The 22,125-nt window shown below is 40.7% G+C and overlaps 1 protein-coding gene across 1 annotated transcript in view; it reads right to left on the bottom strand.

The window, feature by feature from the left end:
- Nlg3 (Neuroligin 3) overlaps positions 1-21,515 on the bottom strand; it is a 175,439-nt gene extending 153,924 nt beyond the window's left edge. Inside the window, exon 1 of the mRNA XM_069046549.1 lies at positions 20,913-21,515. Coding sequence (XP_068902650.1) covers positions 20,913-21,360 — 448 coding nt within the window. The 5' untranslated portion in view covers positions 21,361-21,515. The remainder of the gene's footprint in view (positions 1-20,912) is intronic.
- Between the last annotated feature and the right edge of the window lie 610 nt (positions 21,516-22,125).

Genomic DNA, 22,125 nt, shown 5'->3' with positions numbered 1-22,125 from the left:
ACGGATCGGCCCCCGGGGATCGATAACCTCCATATTTCCGTCGAAAAATGCAAATTGTGACTTACAGCCGATCGGGTGCGGCGCACCTTATTTCGCTGCGGCAAGAAATGTAGATTCTGGGGGCGGCTGCATAATTACAAAGTAGGGTGTGATTCGCGAACGCTGGATCTATTCTCGACGTAAATTAGAAGCCCAACGACACTTTTTATCTAATTTTTAAATTGAATTTCCGAGCAATTTTAGTTTTAAAGTTGGAATAATTTTCTAGCCCGGCGCATCCACCATTTCTATTAATTTCTCGACGCGTTCTCGAATGACTCTTTCGATTTTTTCAAAGGCTGCCCGAGGGCTGCGACCCTATTAGCTTACATAAATGTGCTTCGGGGACTCAGGTTGCTATTGATTGATGAAATTGTATCTGCGAAGGACTCGTGGTGACTATTTGGGGATTATGGCGAGGGTCTCGCCACGCGCCGACTTATCGCGCTCGCATTGTGCTGCGAATTTATCCTCGCACAGTTGCTCCTTCTGCAGGACCTTTGATCCTTGCATGTTGCAAAAATGAAAAGTCTCAGAGATACTCTCGTCGGTTCTCCAAAACGCCAAGCATTTTCTTGTGGAGGTTCGCTTTGCAATCGATTCAAAATCGCTTTGTAAACAGTTTGAAATCAGCTTTCAGTTAACTGATATTAACGCTTAATTTCTTTTGCTAAATGCTTTTCAAGTTTTCAGAGCAGTTGACGCGATAGGCAACCAAACAAACAATCCGGCGAATGACCTTCAATTGTAAAATGAACCTCCACAAGAAAATGCCCGGGACAATTTCCGCCAGAAGTACTTATTTATTTATTTAATCGGGGACTAGATATTTGCAGTTTGGGAGCCACCCCCGCCCCGCACGAAAGGCGGTCATTTCGGGTTTAACAAAAAACTCGAATGTAAACTGGCCGAAATTGGACGAGAACACGCGAGAAGTCGTGTTCAGCGATGGGCGATAAAATAACGAACGCAGCATAACGATTGCGAATTAACACGGGGTGGTCTTTTCCGAACGATAAGGGCTGCGGCCGTCGTTAGTTGTGCTCTTTTAATTTTTTTGTGCTGAACGAGGGATAGTTTCAATTTTATTTTGTTGATTGAGCTTTTTTCCGTGCGTCGAGTGCGCGTTATCAGGGCGAGCTTTCCGCTCAGGCGGACCCGGGGCTAATGATTATCAAATATGTAAATAAAATGCATGACGGAAAACGTTCCACGGCCTTTTAGGGCTTACATTTGGCGTCGAGTCAAAGCCGAACCGCATTTTCATTAAATGTTAATGTATTTTTATTAAAGCCGGTGCAAGAGGGACGCTCCGAGGACTTTATTCCGTCCAGAGATGCCATAAACAAGAAAAGCTTATGAAGAGGAGACAACTCGAGGACGCGCTTAATCTAAATATTCATGTACATCTTGTAAACTTGTGTCACGGTGGGAATAGCGAATTCGGCGGCGTTTTTGCATCTGTTAATTGAAAAAAAGAGAGGTCTAAGTTTCGAGAATTTAATTTTGATCGACGTGGTGTAGCCGGTGGCTTCTTTTTCTACCTGGCGGTGTTGGCATGGCAACAGCTTCCACACCTACGTCGAGGAACTCGCCACCTTCCTCTTCAAACAGCGATGGCAGATAAGCAACATGCCATGAAAGAAAATTAACATAATTAAAAAGATATGAAAGTTGAAACCGGCGTAATATCGCGAAAAGATGGGGAGGCGTCTCTTTACGACCGGGATCACTGCACCAACCCCATTAACTCACTCATCCCGCCGAAACGTCGCGATGACTAATAAGGCTTTGTATTAATAATTCTCCCCAGTTTCGCCTCCCCCGAGAAAAACTACACCAGCTGGAGTGAGGTAATTTATCCGACTTTGAGCGCGTCAGGGGCGGTTTTGCGTTTTTATCGGGGCGATTTGGAGCGATTTCGAATCGAATCGAACCGATTCGTGGAAAGGGTGTTATTGCGATGCAAGCCGATTTGCGCCCCCACAAGCTCGCACTGAGTTCGAGGCCCCCATGTAAAGTAATTTCAGGCGCTGACACGGAGTCTTACTTAAATATTTAACTAAGCAATTTCTTAAGGCGAACCTCCTGAAAAGTTTGATGGTATGGAAAACCAAACAGTGCTTGCCTGGCACAACCGAATTTTAAGGCGTATTTAGCGCACTAACACGAATCTGCATAAAGTATGAGTTTCCGGAGTAAACACTTAAAAGTTTCCGGGAACGGATCCGCAATAACTACGATTTTTTGCCGGATGGAATTAATTAATGAGGGATCTGTTCCGGGAACACCACAGAAAAAACTTATAAGAAATGTATAAGTTTTTTGCAGGAATTGGAAACTCCGGTGACCGAAAAGTAATGAAATGGAAATCACCATTAATTAATTTTCTCACGAACCATAAGTTATGCACGAGTATATTTTTTTGTTAAAAATGGACAAAAGAAACTTGAACGAGTTTTTGTATTGTGTTGTACAAAAAAAGATGACAAAACAAGAAAATTACATTGTTTTTAGTGAAATAGAAAAAGAAAATAAGTAGCTAACAAAATTACGAGTTAATTGTTCTTGGGAAGTTGTTTGTTTGGTTATAAAGCAAAATAAACTCCTGAAGTAAAGTTTCGTTCTTTCAAGTCCTCCGATGAAAACATGAGAGTTTTGATTTAAATATAAATAATGTGATTTCCTCTCAGATAATGATGAAAGGCCTTTAAATTTTATTTGTGACGGTTTTGTCAAGTCAAAATAAAATTAAAGGGATTGTTGTGAAGTAGAGCACATTCAAAGCAAGAACTGGACATCACGTGGTGCCCGGCCTATCTGGTTGTCACGTAAATCATATGCCCGCCCATGTACTTCTCGATTTGAACGTACTCTTGAACCTAGTTTTCCGCAAGACCGTACAAAATGATAATCTCTAAGAATCTTGCAGGGGAATTTGTTTCATAAATTTCAAAGGAACGACAGTTAAAAAATAGCCAAAAGACTTTAACCCAGATTTGCAGTCATTATCGTGGAATATGGATTGCAGCATTCATTATCAACTGTCAAATCCCAACCATTATCAAAGAAATCAACCATGACCAGTTGTAAAACCTTAAGGCAAGGATAAAGTCGAAATGTCCTTATTTGATAAATAGATTTGAAGTTATTTTTCTTTGAGAAAATTCAAGGTTACATCTCGTATAAAAAACACTAGGTATATCCCCCAAGGAGTTTAGATAGGAGAATGGATTGCCCTCCATATTCTCCAGATCTGATCACATTTGATCCCCACTTTTTTGGGAGTTCCTATGTTTATGTAAATAAAAGGAAAATGGAAAATTTGGAAGTGACGTACAGCTGCACAGCTGACTGTTTCTCGCTCGCTCGGCTAAACTCGGCTCCCCCGAATTTACTCGAATGAGCCTTTCACCTCGGAGGGTGTGACGTGACGCGTGACGGTGAAACAAATTCACCGGCCGGGAATAATGTGGCGGTGCGCCTAAAGAAGTTTTCATTTCAAAACAGTTTATGATATCTGACTGATACAGAGTGATATCTTCAGAGAAAACTGAAGATACAGAAAAATACATAACCCACAAACAAAATTCTTGTTTTATTTTTCTACTTAAATTTCTTAGGTGTGACCCCAAATTATTGGAATGGCCCAAAATCTGTTGTTCATTTTTGAAAAGATTCTATATTTGACACTCAAATTGTCTGATTTAAATCCCACAGATGAGTAATGGTGTAAATTTTTTTGGGCCATCGTCAACCTCCTTGGAAACTTTGAATTCAAACATTTTCAAAACCATTGTAGTGTAATGAATGAATGTTTTGTCTTTGAGCCGCGTGTACACAACAATCGGCGCCTTTGAGTTATTTCACCACAATAGTGTCGATGCTTCCCGGAAAAATTAATTAATTTAGACGAGCGCCTCGTAAATAAGTCGCCGGAGGATTATATTCCGATTTGTTTACGTTTTGTTATTCACCGCTCTTTCCTTTCCCTTCTGATTTAATTCCGGCACTCCCCTTCCGCGTGTATTGTTGTAAATTACTTTATAATTATCAGTTAGCCAGTCGAGGGGTTGTACTGACGTCAGAGGGTAAACAGGAGCATCCTGCCGTCCAAGGAGTAGGTAATCATCGGTTTACCACCCTACGAAATAGCCTATTAAGACCCTAAAGTAATAAAATTTACATTAAATTTTGATTCGAGCGCACGCGATATTGTTATTTATGGAGGCCTCCGACGCTGCATCTCCACTCATAACTCTTCGGTTCATCTCTTTTTAACTGTTTGTTTTTTCGGCGTGATCGACGGCGTTATCCTTGGCGAGGTCCCAGGGGCACGTTCCACGATAATTATCGATTATCAAAATGGACACCGTCGTTCGTAATTACGCAGGTTTATCACTGCCGCCGTAATAAACTATTAGAGACCCCGGAGCAATAAAATTTTCATTAGGCCTAATTAGGGCGAAAATCACGAATTCAGGACACACGCAATGCTGGTATTAAATTCGATTGTCTGAAAATTCGATAGGATCAAGAGCAACGTTCCCGGTGCGGTGTCGAAACCGAAGCGCATTCGCGGAGTTTCCGCATTTTTTCCGGTAACGTTTAAAGCCGCAATTAGGCGTATCTCAAACAACACGTTTCATTACTGCAACAACTGTGCCGTGACTGCGTACCGATTCGCGTGTGCGTCCGGGATCACGCACCAAGACCATCAAAAATATTGACATTTCGGGGGAAGCTGCACCCGAGACGGCCTAATCGCGAACACGTTGAAATATTATCGGAAACGTCACGGCAATTTTCGGGCACGTTCGCGCCTTTGTAGCCAGTGAAAACGGCGACGTATAAAAATCAACGTAACACGCATAAATATATTCATGGAAACAGCCCTTATTGTAATATCGATGGGGTCGGATCCATATTAAGCAGCGCGAAATGCGAAAGGAAGAAACGAACGTGCGGCGAAATATGAAATTTCGAAGTGAAAAAAGCTTTTGTCGGCTAAGCAGATGCGGTTTTTTGGGGGCGAGTGTGGACGGGGTGTGTTCTTTTCGCGCAGATGGTGTCGCCGTAAATTAAGCACTGATTGAGAATTAATGAATCAATTAAAAACTTAATTAAAAAATTAAATTATGAGAGGCGGCAATTAGCAGGCGGGGGCGGCGACGCCGCGAGATTTATCTCGCCGGACATGGCGATTCCTTCACGATTAAATATCGCCGGTGTTTATTTCATTTCGGGGGATCGCGCGGAAATTGAGGGGGCGGCGGAGCTTTCATTATTATTCGCGTCACATACATTTTTCGCCATATTTTATTGTGTCGACTGCGAATTAATCATCCCTTTTTTAAATTATTAATTAATTAATTTTAAATAACCACAAAAGCACCAGAACTCACATAAATGTTACAATTTAATTAATAATAATGTCAACCAGCTAAGAAGGATTTAGTTTGTTATTGTTGATTAGCAATTTGCATAAAATATTAATTGAACATCACCGATCAATAAAATTATGATTGAATAAATTAAATAAATATTTGCAAGAATAGTAGTAGTAGTATTTTCGACCATAAGAAAAAATAAAAAACAGTGTGTTATATTATTATGGAAGATGGAGGAATCAGGACGACTTTAGCGTGTCGCGTGACGATTTTTGCGTATCGCGTGAAACTAGTATAGTGCGCCTAAAGAAGTTTTCACTTCAAGATCCGGCCCTGATGACGATTTGAGCGTGACGATTTTAGCGTGTCGCATAAAACTAATTCGCTGCCCGTATGGTGCGCCTAAAGAACTTTTCATTTCAAGATTCGAGTCTGATGACGAGTCATATGACGTCATAGTCAATAAGGTGATTTTTTGCAAATCAAGGAAAGTGTCGTTTTCGTTGTTCTCCGACCCGAGCCTGACGGTCTGACCCTGACGACGATTTGAGCGTGACGATTTTAGCGTGTCGCGTGACGATTTTAGCGTGTCGCGTGAAACTAATACACTACCCGTGTGGCGCGCCTAAAGAAGTTTTCACTTCAAGAGCCGAGCCTGATGACAATTTGAGCGTGACGATTTTAGCGTGTCGCATGAAATTAATTCGCTACCTGAGAAGTTTTCACTTCAATAATATCGCTACACGCGATTAAAATGTAAAGCTAGGAGTCGGATGCGTCGCAAAAAAGTATCATATCTCATTTAACAGTTGGAGAAACCGTCAACGTCTGACACGCATTTTCTCACCGTTTATATTTGAAAGGTGGTAGTTCACGCCACGCCACATGCGCATCATGATGCCCCCCCAGATATTTTAACTGCCTCATATTTTTTTACAATCACGTACAAAAGTTCAGGGACAATATTTTTTTCTGATCGATTAAAATAAATTACTGTTTTTGTTCGTTCTTTATTATTTCTCGTTTTAAGTAAAATTTTAATTTGGAAGTTTTTACCAATGGTTAAAACCTGCACTAATCGACTGACTGAATCTTGCATAGCTAAGTGAAAATTAAAAATATGATACTTGTACCCTTCTTGAGAAAATATTTGAATTTTATGGTGGTGAAGACCTGACCGTGGTCAAGGGATCCTCCGTCTGGGTCGCTTTACGGCGCCTCCGTCTACGACAGGTCGCCCGTACGTGTAAAGAAATATTTTTCACTTTATTCCTCCCGTATAGTGTCTCACGATTTAAGCCACTGTTGAAACCAAAACGTGACAACCTGTGAGTTTATTTTCGCCGTTTTTCCCTGCCGTTTTTCGTACATCACGACTCCAAACGAGTTTCGTATGTGACTTTTGAAACGTCCCATAAAACGGGACAATGTTGACAAGAAGACGGCAAAAGGGAGTATTGATTAAACAGACGCCACTGTTTTTTTGGCAGACGACGTAAAGTCAAGTTTACTTAAGCCAGACTGGAGGAATTAAAGGCGACTTTTGTTTCCCCCTCAAATAATTTGTCGCGCCTCTCTATCGCCGCCCCTCTCGCATTATCCACCCGTGTTTAGGGCTTGTTCAGTTTTTTACTAACTTTACGGCGTACTTCGCGACAGCATCCATCTTGAGCTTGTCTCCCGGATCTTTTATCCCGTTTCCTGCGACACAACGGCATAATTAAGCTCAAGGTTGCGACGAGCTTTTGGTGCATGCGCGTCTGCAGCCCTTGCACACTTTATTAAGGGCGTGCGTCAGGTGTACGCGGTGTTTGATAAAATTAGATACAGACTTCGTAATTTTCCGGGGATTTGGTCCGGACAAGGATGAAGCCAAGGTGAAGCAACGGCTCGGAAAGAGATTGCCTCAAGTACTGTAACCAAATTCGCTATTCTCTACCTACGCGAAACGACTTTACTAAAGCTTAATTCTGTTTACTTCATCATTGCGCCGGCTGTATGGAACACTACACCGGTGTCGAGCTTTTTGCTCCTTTTTTTCACTCATCGAGACTTTCTTTAACAATGTAATTATCTTCGCTGTTTATTTACAACTTAATTTCCATAAATTAAACAGAAATTAATACCTTTACACGTAATCGCCAAACTTTTCAAAACTGCCTCCAACTTAAAATATTAAACACAAAACTCATTTAACTTTTCCAATTTAATTTGTTTGGTGAGAGCGAGAGTTAAAAAAATCACAACTAAATTTCACCTGATCATAGATGCAAATGATGCTTCTTGACTGGGACCAAACCAACTTTAAAGCTCTTGTGTTTTATTGTGGCGCTTTCAATTCAGTTAATTTTGATACGCGAAGAGCGCTGGACTTGGGGGGACCCTTGCGGTACGCCGTCCAAGAACTCGCAGATTTTTTCGTTGCCATGACGTTGACCAATTACGGCACAAGCCTGGGCAGATTTTGCACAATCTCGTTAGCCGTATCGTTATTTTTAACATGGCGGCTGTAATAGAGTAAGGTGAGCTTTTCCGTTCGGGTTTTGCGGCGAGCTTTACTTTTTGGTGGAAGACGGGGCCGAGTTAATCACGCCCTTGTTCAACATAAAATTGTTTAAACGTAACCCGAAACCCTTCGCCCTTCACATAAACACGGCTTTAGTCATATTCATTAGCAAATAGGACGAAAAACATTCCTCTCTGTCGAATCCTTTCATTATGTCGGTCATTTCATTTAAATTTAATTATCATTTTCCTCCGGCATCCTTGGGGTATCGTTTCATTATTTACTACTACGAATTTTTGTTTTGTTTGGGCGAGGGATTTTTCCGAGGTGTCGCTTTCTTTGTGCCATTGTGATTTTCGACAAGGATCCTGCGGGATAATTAAAAAGTCTATGGTAATGAAATGCTGGATAGCAAAACGCCGGATTGCTTTGGGACTTTGTTAATCACCGGATACGAGCCCGGACTTCTCCTCCATAATTCAAAATTAAAATCGATTAAAAAAATTCACACATACGCTGCGGCTAAGTTGTCACAAGGGAATATCCACACCCATTCTAATTTATCGACGTGATAGTGATTCCAGATTAAATAATTTCAGTATCTTTTAACGGTTTTAAATTAATTTTATGAATCATTAAAAGCGCAATTAAATCAAATTGCTCGATTTAACTGACTTGCAGTTAACACCAGACCTGATGACCCAGAAAAAAACCCAAGAAATTCGTTTGAAAATTGCTAATTAACTGAGCAGAATGATGCGCTTCAAATTTATTATTGTTACTGGGTCGAAAAAAAAATTGTAAAGGAGTCTGCTGCTCCATAAGTACAACTTTCTTCGATTCACAATATTGAAACAACACTCATAAGGGCCAGATCTATCCCCCAGTGATTACTGTTTATTCCCACAGAAAGCTCAGAAAAAATTGTGGTGGAACTAAATGAGTGGTCCGAGGAAAAAACAATAGTTTGACAGGGAGGAAAATGTATCATTTCCCTTGACGGCTTAGATTATTACGTTTTTTAGTTGACTCAACATATTAGGTTTTCTTTTTGCAAAACCTGTTAGGAGCTGACTCGTCTCTAACATACAAAAATTGGAGCTTAATGGATGCGTGGCCTTACGAAATCCCATTTTCTCTCTTAAAATAAACATCTAAGCAACTGATGGAAATGCGAGATTATTTCTTATTTAAATAACAAATTTATATGATAGAAGCGTCGGAAAAGAAAAATTTATTTTGCTATATCAGCAGCCTATTAAGAAAATATAAGACGTTTTCTATTTTACTCCTCCGTAAAGTCTTTAATGACAAACTAATGTGTTGTAGCATTATCTCAACAAACATCAACGAAATGAGTAAAAGATTACAACTATTGTACCAGATTTCACTCTGAAAGCTTCATTAACGACATTGTAGTGAAAAAAAAAAAATTGTATGTATGTGTGTGACGTTTCGTAGCTGAGGGCAGTAATCATCAGGGAAAGAAATGACATTTTACTGTCATTTTGGCTTATTTTGAAAACGTATTTCATGAACAACTCTGACGATGAAAGAAATCAGTGTTAATAATGACAAATATTAATAAATAACTTGTGATTTTTTGATAAATTAAAATGCTATTTCTTGTGACATTTTTGTATTTACTTTTACTCCCTAAGGAGAAAATGACCCTAGAAGGAAGGAGTAGATGGCTGTTATCTGTTGTTTTTTTTAAAGGATGTCAAGGCTTTTTGCATTTCTGTAGCAAATGTAACAGTGTATTAGGTGACTTTCACCATCCCCGTAAAAAATAACCCTTTAATCAAAATGATTTTCATTTGAGTACGGTTCCTATACGAATGAGTCACCGTCACTAACATTTTGCCTCTCAAATAAGGTCTACTAGCACTTTGATTCTCAGGTTATGTAATCTTAGTCTGCGATATGTGTAACAATAATAATAATCTTGACCTACATTATTTGAATTATGCAGTATACAGGGTGTTTGAAAATTATCGTATTCCGAGTTCGGGGTTTAGTAGGGGACATCCTGTTGACCAACTAAAAATGTTTAAAAAAAAATTGCTGTCACTTTGAAAAAAATATCAAAGTTGGCAATATTTCTTCAGAAGTACCTGATTAATATTCTGGCTATGTTGTACTTCCCTGTTGAACAAAAATTGGAAAAATAAAACTTATTTTTTCGAGATAAAGCTGTTTATTCAAGAAATGTCTTTTTATTTATATTTTAATATTTTACAAAATCATCCTCACCATATTTCAAAATGAATGTCAATCATTTACATTTTTTATTTGAAGAAAACATGATGAAAAGTTTGAACCTTCAGACCCATATATCTTTGTAAAACCCCCCCCTATATTTTTTATTTTATTTTTTCGAGATTGCTGAGATTTTTCCCTACAAGACCCCCGACTTGGAATACGTTAATTTTGCGACACCCTGTATAATGCATAGTATAAATTTATCGGTGAATTCGTGGCATTCACCGCGCTCCTTTAAGAATCCACTTTTCGCCTAACCGATCTGCAACCCCTCTTGATTTATCCTCACCTCGAGAGCCCCACACCTGCCCCCGTCATAACCGCCGCCTCGAAATTCCACCCGAGAACGAATTTCATCGTAGACGTTTTGACCAGATCCCTCGAATCTATATTCAAAGCAGAGACGGCGAGTTTGCCCACGGAGACTGGCATCAATATTTCAAAACGAATTCAAATCACGCGGCGAAAAGGGAAAAAACTCGGTAAACTGCACCGAATTCGCGACTTTTTCCAAAGAATAACGCGTGTTCAGTTTGATCTGGTCTAATTCGCTTGATCACCCCGCCATTAACCCGATAAGATAACCACCGCTTTTATATTTGCTTTGTGCGGAAATGTATACGTATATGCGGCTGAATCCGAATAAGGGACGGAAAAATTCTAACGCGACAATAACCCGGCACGTGCCTTCGCATACATTTTGGGAGCGGCGGCGCTTTTTTGACTGATTTGCATTCAACTTCGGGTGCGGTTGCCGATAAACTCCTCAAGCTTTGTGCAACAAATAAACTTGAGAGGGGAAAGAATATGAATCATCGTCGTCCGCAACGTACGCCACTGGAGAGCGGTGATACTAATATACGCTGTTTCTGAGCCCGATGCCGCTGAGCTATAAAATCACCGAAGCGCTGACAGATTCCAGAGCGTCCAAAATATTTCATGAATGATAAGCAACCTAGGCCCTAGGCCATTCTACTGGTATTAAAATGTTACAATTCAAATTTTTGGATTTCCTCTTCTACGGCGTACATTTTATAAAACATGATATACAGGGTGTATTTTTAAAATGTGCCGAAATTTTACCTACGAGGTGTTAAGACAACGTAGAAAACTAAAAGCAATTTAAAAAAAAATTTAGCTGAAAAAATAAATGTCACTTTATTTTTTGACGTAGAATTTTTTAAATATTTTTTCCGAGTTCTACATGAAGCCAGTAGCTCGTGATTAAAATTTCTGCACACATTTCAAAAACACCCTGTATATTTCAAATATGTTTTGTATTTTACTTTTAGTCTAAATTATGGACGAGTGATTTTGAGAGGGAGGCTCAAATTGGTAGTTACGCCACTGGACTCAGATTTCTTTTTGTTTCTGGATTCAACTGGAAAAACTGTCTCTAGTTGACCAAAAGAAAATGTCTGAGAAACCTTCCAAGTTTGCATAATTGTCCCACAAAGTACACAGTGGAGAAAACTTTTGAGTATTTAAACGAGGTTCGGTAAGAGGGAAAGTTTTGGAGACTTCTTGATGTAGTTCTAAGAAGGTGAAATTCAATTCTTTGGAGCAACTCAACAGAGTCAATTCTATTGTTGATAACGTGGCGTCGAAATATAATAGAATGACGTAACACGTGTACAAAATTAATGTTCACACCATTTTAGTAAATTTTTCCTGTGATGAAATGATTGCAGATTCGTACAAATTAATAGAACTGCAAGTATAAAAATATTTAGAAAATGATGGAACCAGAAAATTTTTATTCGATTGCAAAATGGTGGAGGCGCCGGGAAATTAATATCTTGATTATCGCTTGAGCTAGATCAAATCTAAAAATTATGTTAGATAGCTTTGAACGTAATAAAGCTAGCTGTAATACTAACGGGCCTTCAAATAAATTTATATTTAGAGCAACCTATGGAAATTCAATTGTTTGCAACATTTTTCCAGCGTAGAAAATGACACAATGACATTCTAACGAAACAAAATTAAATTAGAAAATATTTTTAATTTTTGTAGGGCATTCTCCCTATTCTCCCTCCACGGAATATGACATTGGGAAAAAGCTTACTATGCATACTATGCAACTCCGGAGAATAATTGGTTGCCTACAAAAAATACTTTACACTGTTAAAAGAATTAGAATGTCTCCTACGCCTACTAAATATATATTTATTTGAAGGCCCGATAGTTGTGAAAAGTTCTATTTTAGAATTGCAAAATTGGTGGAGGCGCCGGGACATTTCTGATAAAACTTTTAATATCTGGACTGCTTCTTCATGAAGTATATTATTATGTTGCACAGATTTTAGTAAATTTGTTGGGAGCCTTTTCCTGTGATTTATTTGTGGGGAATTTTTTTTTTTAGTAGTTGGGCCAACCGTCTAGTGCGAAGTCGTCCTGGTTAAATGAAAAACCAGGACCTTCGTCCTGAATATAAAACGAGGCCTATGCACGTCCTGGATGGGGTCCTCGAGCAGGCGGCAACACGTTCGTCTTTATTAGGTCGGCGTAGACGATGAAATTGGCGCAAAAATGAAATATGAAGATTGTGATTTTAACGATAAACCAGCAGGCTCATCTTAATTCAGAAGGGGTCATCGATGCCTTCGGTAACTGTTTTATATCCGCTCGGCTATTACGTGCTAATTGCCTCGTCCGGTTCCCGTTTTTTCGGCTCCTTCCGGAATCCGCGATTAAATCATCCAATTATTCTGCATTAAGACGAAAATAACAATCGAGTGGCGCCGTAAATCGCCGCCGTCAAGGTGGAGACGCCGCCCCTCTTCCGGCCAAATTTAATAAGTTCGAGCGGTCCATAGATCACGATCAGCGGAATTCGATTTACATCGCGCCGTTCTTTCTCCGGACACTTCTGGTTACGAGGAGAAAAAATAAATCAGGATCCCGGACAAATTTCGTTGGTCGTTTTGGAAAACGCTGGCTTATCTCGGTTTTTAAAATTTCAACTGGGGGGGCGGGAATCTGTCGGGCCGTGGGGCAGAATGCGAGAGTAGGTGGCTGATGGATGAGCTGTATCGGCAGCAGACAGACGTGTTACTGATGTATAGGGAAGCCGCCGCCTTATTTACGAGCCAACTCTCAAATACCCGATATCTATGGTTGCGACCGTTATGAATGATCCTCTGGGGAGCGGGCAGCGCGCGTTGCCTTCCGATGCCGCCGCCGCCGCCGCCGCCGTGTTAGCCTGTCAGGCCGAGCAAGAAACGAACGCCCGGATCGGGGATTTTTAGGACGAGAAATGATGAATCGGACGAATTGTTGCCGGAACTAATTCAATTCCGGGGAAGCACAGCGGAGGGCGCTTTTCAAGGCGGAGTTTTTGCGGAGAGCTCATTAGAGACGAAGAAATGAGCAGAGGTCAAGAGGTTGGCGATTACGTCGGGGTCGGGGATTTTTCTTTGTTTTAGCCAACCCCAACAGACTAACACAGTCACTGCATTTAGTGCAACAACGTTTGTAGTGCAGGAGTGTCACAGGGTGCTCCCATTTTCACACAATAATTTCATTGCTAATTAGCAAAAACAAAAAATTGCAAAACTGCGGAATTTATTGTTTCACCTAAATTGTTAGTTTTACTCTCTTTGTTTCAGCACGAAACTGTTACATTTTCCACAAACGGAAATAACAAAAACAAAGCTTTAGACATGAATTCACAACGCACAGCAAGCGTGAAACTTCTAGAATTTCGTACAGGTCAGCTCCTTCATTTTAAAAGACTTCTCTGCTCGCCGTTAATTCATTTATTTTAGCAACTCAAGAACAGTTGTGTTGTGTTTTTTTCACGACCAGAAAGAAATCTTTCGATGCTGTCTACAATTCCCTAAAAATGATGAGAATGATGAGAAGAGAATTTTTTATTCGATTGAAAAATGGTGGAGGCGCCAGAAAATTTAATCTTTTTATTGTTCTTTGAGTTAGATCAAAAATAAGAGTTATGTTAGATGGCTTTATTAAATAAAATAGAATAAACGACAAAATCCTCAAATCTCTAGCTCCAATACAAGGGGGGAAAATCTCTATTTTATTAATTGCAAATAGGTGGAGGCGCCAGGACATTTCTGACAAAAATTTAATAACTTGGCTCTTTCTTGAGCTAGATAAAATATAAAATTATGTGGCAATTATTTAAATGTGATAAATTTAACACCGAAAATTGCAAATGTCTAGCTCTAGCACTAGTTGTAAAGATTTCTACTTTTCGGATTGCATAAATGATGGAAACGCCAGAAATTTTCGATTAAAAAAATTGTGAATAGCTTGATTGTCTGGACTAAATGATTTCTGCCACGGGTTCCGTAATGACAATAGGTAACAAAATAAACCGTTAATTACTGTTTGGTAATTTGGAAAGATAATGAATCGGTAAAAAAGTTGCGATTAACAAACATCGTTATTCTAAATGTTTATTGAGTTAGATGAAACGTAAAATTGTTTTTTTCCATGGTCATTGATTTTAGTGGTTTTTGCTCGCTGAAAATAGTTAACAAAGATGACAATTGAATCACTAGTGAGGAAATAATATTTTCTCACTAGAGGGTGCCAAATACGAGTATGTTGTACTGAAAGTTTTTTTTATCTGTTTTTAAAATACTATTAGCAACTAAAGCTTGTCTTATTTTTGATTTATTTAAATTTGTAACTTGTTATTTAGATTCCAATTGACGAAAAAACATGAAATTGCTTGAGTTAAACTTCTGGGAAAATTCATGCTAAATTCATACAAACTCACTGCAATTAACTCAAAATTCAAAAAGTGACAAAAAAAAAAAATAGTGCCCAAAATAGCGATGCCGCGACTCTATTTTATGATCATGGAAAAAATCAGATTCAACACGCATGAGCAAACGTGCATTTAATCACTCGTTCGGCTGAGGTCCTCGCCTTCGGCTCAGACGCCCAACTTCCGTACTCGTGATTAAATGCACTGCTTTGCTCACTTTTAATGAAAATAGCTGTTTATGGATGTGAACATTGTTGAATGGACGATGAACACCGTAAATTTCTGTATGATTCGCAAACTAAAAACAGTGACATTTTAGGAATTGCAAAAATGGTGGAGGCGCCGGGAGATTTCAAAATGAGGATTCTACCACAATTTTGCTAACGTAAGAGTCTCTCGAAGAATATTTTGTTTTCTCTTTTTGTTTCTGTTTGTTTTTAAAATAAAATAGAACCTTAGTAAAATTTCCCCGTTTGAAGTACCGCCCTTGCGGGACCGTTTTGCATCAAAATCACCCTTTCCGCCGGCACGTTTACGACGTATCGCTGCACTGCCCCCAATTACGCCGCAACAATGAAAACTGGTGCGTGTGAAATTATAGGCACCTGCCGGCGACTTTCATTATTAATTCAAGGAGCGGTAAATCATTAAGTTTATTTTCAGTCTTGTTCATGTAGGAATTTTTCATAAAGCTCGACATTATTACAGGCCGGCCGGCCAAATAAAAATTTGTATAAATATTTGAGGACAACTGCGTCCCGCCAGATATGAACCGATGTAATGGCCGCGGAAAAAATACCATTCCATCTGCGTTAATTTCATCCGCAAACAATTACACGCTTCCGTGTAATTGGTTGCATACACGGTTTAATACCTTGGGTGTAGCTTTAATGGCTCGGCGCAAAATTGGAAAGCCATGGAGGCGAAATAAAGTGATAATGTAAATAGTGGTTGGAATCGCAGTCGAGCTGTTTGATATTAAACAAATTCAACTGCCTAAGATGGAGTAAGTCAGTAAGTGTGTTTTACGACCTCACCTGCCTCACGCGGATGCTCGTTTGAAAAGTGTCAGCCTTGTTTACTGTAAACGTGTCCGTCAAGTCGGATCTGAATATCGGCTGGGATTTTTTTCAGGCCGATTAGCATCGGGAATCGAAGGGTCGAGTTATAAATAGAGGGAAACGGTTTTTTCAGCACAAAAAGTTTAAAGCAGCTTTATTAGCTGCATTGATCCCGTCACTCACATTTCCGACATGCGGACGCATGTGTCCCATTTTGCCCATGGTACTACCGCCAACTATCCAAGAGGAATTGTCGCGGAAATAGAGAGATAGAGAAAAATGTTGGTGTGACGTGAACAAATTGACAATTTGCACCGAACGAATTGATGCTGAAAGGTTTCAACGCTGCCATTAAATTTCCGCGTTTGTTACAGTTTTAAAAATAATATTAGTTATCGAATTGCAACGTTTACATTTATTGTTAGGGGCAGACGGGTTTAATTACAGTTGAAATGCAGTCCAAATTATCGGATGTGTGCGTCAAAGTGGCAGTGGATCAAACAAGGAGAAAAGAAGTTGCTAAAAAGGCATTAAGTGCACAGGTTTAAAGGACGTAGGATGTCAAAGGGGTGAGTTTATTGTTGCTTATTCTGTGGGGAAAAAAGATTCGAAGGGAAATATTTAAAGAGTTGAAGAGGGCTCGATCAGGTGAACAGGATCATATTAACAAATAAAAAGAAAGACAAGAGGGAGGAACAGTCAGATGAGACAGCTTCCAAAGTGGTGGGTAAAAGTTATTTCAGTTAAAAAATATCAGCAAAATCAAAATAGAGAACAATTTTATTGTAATCAAATAATAATATGATTATAACAGCGGTAATAAAGTGGTAGTTTATCGTTTGCAAAAATGGTGGAGGCGCTGGGACATTTTAGATAAAATTCTGCCGATATCTTGATTTACTTTGCTCACTAGTGAGACATTTTTTTTTCAACGTCGCTTATGAAAATGATACTTTTATCACCCAATTTAGTGAGGAAAATAGGCGTTTGCATCACTAGTGAAGAAAATGGAGAAAGTAAATTCACTAAAAAAAAAAAGTAAATTCACTAGTGAGGAAAATTTAAATTCGATGAGGAAAGTATCATTTTTCATAAGCGACGTTGGAAAAAATTCACAATTCGTGATCAAAGTGCCTGATTTTTCAACGAGCAATACATGATATACTCACGAGCGCCAGCGAGTGTGGATAGTATTGCGTGTAATATACTATTTCCTCACTAGTGATTCAATTGCCATCTTTGCTCACTATTTTCAGTTTCATAAAGAAAAAACCGTCCAGTATAAAAATATAAAAGTTTTGTTTCTAGCTATGATAAAATCTTTACTATCATCTATTTCAGCGAATGTAAAGTTTTCAGAACTTTCTTAGGTCATACCAAGATCAGCAGAAAAAATTCGAATGTTGGAAAACAGTGATAGATGATAAGAAGGAATGTGGAAGGGAAAAGAATTGAAAACAAAAAGACAAGAAACTTCTATATGTCACGGAAAAGATCAAAGTAAACCAGAACAAAGATGTGAGATAAAGAGGGTGGGATAGTAAAAGAGCCACAAACATGTCATGTGACAGGCGAGAGTAATATACTAAAGCAAGTAATTATTGAATGTGCTAGGTAAAGATAAAGAGAGAGAGTTGGGTAAATTTTACGACACAGGAAGGGAGAAATTGTAGATTATGCAAGGATTAAGGAAAAGACATAAAAAGAACATTAAAAGGTCTAGAAAATTTATAGCAATAAATTAGCCAATGAGAGAAGAAAAGCTCGAGAACAAAGAAAAACCAATTCTTTGTATTCGAATTCGTAATTCTTTTTATTTATTTTTTAACGTTTTAAAAAAAGTGCAAGTTTTTCATTCGTTTGCGTTCATAAAATACGTGATTTTTGAATCGGTGCAGAAGCGTTAAAAAAACCGCCATAGCGGTTCATTTTTGCACGCATTTTGCGTTAAAAAAAGTGTCGTAGCGTGTTATTTTTTAAAGCAATTATAATTTTTTTTTGGATTTTTTTGGCATGAGTGGGCCAATTTAAAACGCGAGTAAAACGAGCGTTTTAAAGGTCCACGGGTTCACACAGGAGAAAATTTTCAAATTTTGAGTGTCGAAAAAATTGTTCTAAACTTACGGGCGCCAAAAAAATTTTGTATGCAATTCGTCAGTAAAGTATCTTTTTTTACTCGGCGGATTTGCGCACTCGGTTCGCTCGAGCGGCAAATTTTCCTTCTCGTAAAAAAAAGTATTACTTTACTCACTTGTTGCATAAATAACTATTTTAGCGAATAGGCAAATTTGTACGTAGGTAATAAAGAAATCAGAAAATTTCGTTTTCTTTGCTTTAGTTTGATATACAATAATTTGCAGAGTAAATTAAAGAATAAATTAATAAGATGACTCAGAAAACCTTTTGAACTTATCGATGGAAAGTTTACTAGTTAAAAGTTTTCAACGCAAATATCTTCACAAATTGCATTTTTCTAAACATACTGCGTTCATAATTTTCTCGCTATTTAAAAAAAGTCCAGTCCAGAGTATGAGAGTATGAAGCAACAGTTGCATGAGCTAAATAGATTTGTAAATCACCTAGTGTGGATGTATTTTGCCGGATGAATGATTATTTACTGGCATAACGTGTCCTCGCGGGTCTCCGAAAGGCAAAGGCGTAAAATAAATTTACTGCAAGCGCTGTAAATCTAGCTTCTCTTCGGGAGGTCAAGTCTTGCCGTTGTTTACTCCGGCTCTCCGTCCAATTAAATTTTCCATCCGATCCGTCCCGATTTGATGTTTTAATTTATTTTTTCGGGCGCCCCCCGCACGCCATCAATATCGGGATTTATCTGTCGCTCCGGCGTACGTGCGATTTTTCATTTGGAAAGTTTCACTCGCAGACGTTTCGAATTTCAATATCCGGAGGAAATGTCGTCCGTGCTAATTTGATTAACCTCGGTTCATGCAAACAGACGTCCGGTCCGAAAGACGCGATTTCCGGGGGCAATTAGCGGGGCGTGGGGATTTCGGCGACGGAAAAATATCAATATGCACTTGAGGTTGCGGCGGCGGCGGCGGCGGAGTGCACTCGACTCGTCGGCGAGGGCCTCACATTTCCAGCCATATCTGAATCAGCGATGTAAAGCAAATATCTATTACGACAGATCGGATACGTCCAAAAGTGAGAATGTTTTTCCTTTTCAAAGGAAACGCCTCACAAACACTCCGGATCATTTTCTTTTGCAGTTTCCATCAATTTCCCCGGGCTTTGCCAAATATTTTCCGATGTGTCGGCACAATAGGAACTTTTCGGAACAGTCAATCGCAATGTTTTACATCATCTTTAAATAACATCCACCGGAGACGTAATTTCGGGGCGCGATCGATGCCGCCCCCGCTCGATCGCTGCACTCCCCGGAACGTTATACAATTTATGACATAAATACAACCCTATTGATCCCCTAAATCTGCTAGGATGTCGGTTGGCAACTCACCTGTCGACACGAACTTGCAAAAAACACATGGGGGAGGTTCGACGGAAATATGGCCGAGGCGCGACCGAATTTCCAAATCTGCTTATCCCATCAGGACCCGCCGAAAATCAAATTGATATTAATGGCCCCGCCCCGATCGATTTTTTATAATTAAATCGGTCCGGGCCCTTGTTTTGCAGCGCCACTATCCATTAATAATCTTTTCGTTTTTTGCCGCGAAACTTGTTTGCCTCGACACCCCTAATATCACTCTAATTCGTCCGGATTTGCCAACTTTCTATGCCGGGTCAATGCCGGGATAAGAGCCGGGAAAAAGTTGGACCAGTTCAATGGACACAATTTTCTAATAAATTAGATTCCGGGGAAGTTCGGGTCAGGTACACGGGACGGTGCGAATGAAATGTGTTGGATTTAATGAAGTTCCCGGTAATTTCTTTTTCTTTTTTATTTCGCTACGAATTCCAGCGCGGCCGGATTTGGCCTCTTTGCGGGCTGCGTCTTTTATGCAAAGGCGAAATTGCCACGAGCGGTTTTTTCAAAGTACGAAGACGCGTTCAAAGGAGACGTTTTTAAATAAACATACGTCGCGCGAGGCGCTGGAGGGGCGTGGCGCCGAGACGGACCGCGTACCGAACACTAATTGAAACGCGAGGTTGTGATTCGGGTTGTGAGTCGGGGCGAGTTTGTGCGCGGCCCGAATAATAGATGGAGGGTTCCGACTTTGGTTTAAAAATAATCCAGAAGTGAAACTGAAGATTTATGGGCCGGCTCGCCACAATTAGAAGGATGTGGAAATATTCGGATTCACATTTACGATTAATAATCACGTGACTGCCGCCGCCTCTAATGGGAATATCGGACGTGGACCGCGGAGCTGGATTCATTATTATTCCCGGATAGCCGTCTCTCTCCCACCCCCACCTCTCGTTCGTTTGGCACCGAGGCGAAAATCTTTCGGCGTCTGTTTGTGATTGTTGATTTGCGAGTTCGCTTGATCGCTCCGGAACGTCACAAACGAAAGTTAAAAATGTTTTCTCGTGCCTCTCGCATTAACATATTTACCAACAACTTGTTTTGTTAGGGAGACTTTATCAATATTTGCCGGAGGCAAAGGAGCCCGGGTATTAATAGAAAGAATGTCTGATAAGGTCAGAGAGAGATTAAATTCTTGCTCAATCAAGTTGTTTGTTCGTTCTGGACGTCTGGGAAGGATAATTTGCAATGTGTACAACAATCAGGACGATTGGAATAATTCGATAATTCCGGGGGCGGCGTAACTCCACGCATCATTCGATCCGGTCGTAGAAGGGGCAGCTGTCGGGGGCTGCATAAAATTTCAAATATTTGTCCGAATTGATGAACTCATAAATATTGAAAGCTTTAGTAATGTGGGCTTCGCCCCCGCCCCCGGCGGCTCAGGCGTCGGTGTTACCTTGCGCGGGTGCGTAGATGTTGAGGTAGAGGCAGTCCTCGCTCTGGTTCTGCAGGTGGGGCAGCAGCCGCTTGAGGTACTCCAGCCTGCCCCTGGGCATCCTTTTGAGCGCGGCGGTCTCGTTGGAGATGTCCGGCAGGCGCTGGGGGCAGACGGGGCTGAACTTGTCGGCGATCTTGACGCCCGACCACAGCGCCCCCGTCACCGGGGGCATGAACCGGAGGCTGCCGAGCGGCGGGCTGGCGTAGGGGATGCCGCGGAACACCTCCACCGGCTCCAAGTGCTTCGCGTCCAGGGTCACGATAACGCCACTCACGTCACCGTACTTGGTGCGGACCGTGCGCGAGGTCAGAGGCATCCTCTGGTCGGCGGCGGGGTCGCCCCCCACCAGCCCCTCGGCCACCAGCAGCACCAGCACACTGTTCACGAGGAGGCGCACCGGTGCCATCTTCGACGGGTCGCTCTTACGATGGCATAGTCGCACAAGCGCCCCACTAGTCCCCCCACATGGCCCCCTACTCCGGGCCCGGCACACCGGAAATTAGAACGAACATCGGGCGAAACACTTGCCGATCGCGATGGAATCCTGACGTCACGCACGGGTTTCTGCAGGACGACTGGCGTCGCGACGGTCTGGACGCCGGCCTGCGCACTAGCGCCGCCAAGGTGCGCACGTGCGGCGCCGGAGCGAACTAAAGTTCGATTTGTTAATTCAGGAAGAAATTATGTTGTAATTTTCGTCTTTCAAACATAATTAGGAGGTTTTTGCACCAAGCCGGAATTCATTTAAATCCGCCGCCAGGATTACGTCGGAATGATTAATAATTCGGCGGCGGCTCGGATCGCCGCGAATTATTTTTAGCGCTGCAATTAGGACCCTCAGATGAGAAGTGTCGTTTGTGAGGGATCGATGAGAATCCTTCGTGGGGAAATATTAAGGAAATGGATTCCCTATCGAAAGTACCAAGTACAAGCACAGCCGCTTCGGTGAATTGATGGACGATCAGAGACTTCAAACTATAATTCTCTGGTGAACTGTTTTAGAGTAATTGCGAAGCAAACGGCCCAGATAGTGGACGCCATCGCCAACAGCGACCAATCAGTTTCCAACTCGGGTTAGATATTTAAGCTCATTAACGGTGAAGTGGACTAATAGCCTCCAATATGGCCAAAAAACATGCTCAAACCTGTCTTGCTATTTCGCACGTTCCAC

This window comes from Tenebrio molitor, chromosome 5, assembly GCF_963966145.1.
Source record: "Tenebrio molitor chromosome 5, icTenMoli1.1, whole genome shotgun sequence".
In the NCBI taxonomy this organism is placed as follows: Eukaryota; Metazoa; Arthropoda; class Insecta; order Coleoptera; family Tenebrionidae; genus Tenebrio; species Tenebrio molitor.
Note: the sequence above shows the minus strand (reverse complement) of the source record. Positions and strands in the feature narration are given on the sequence as shown.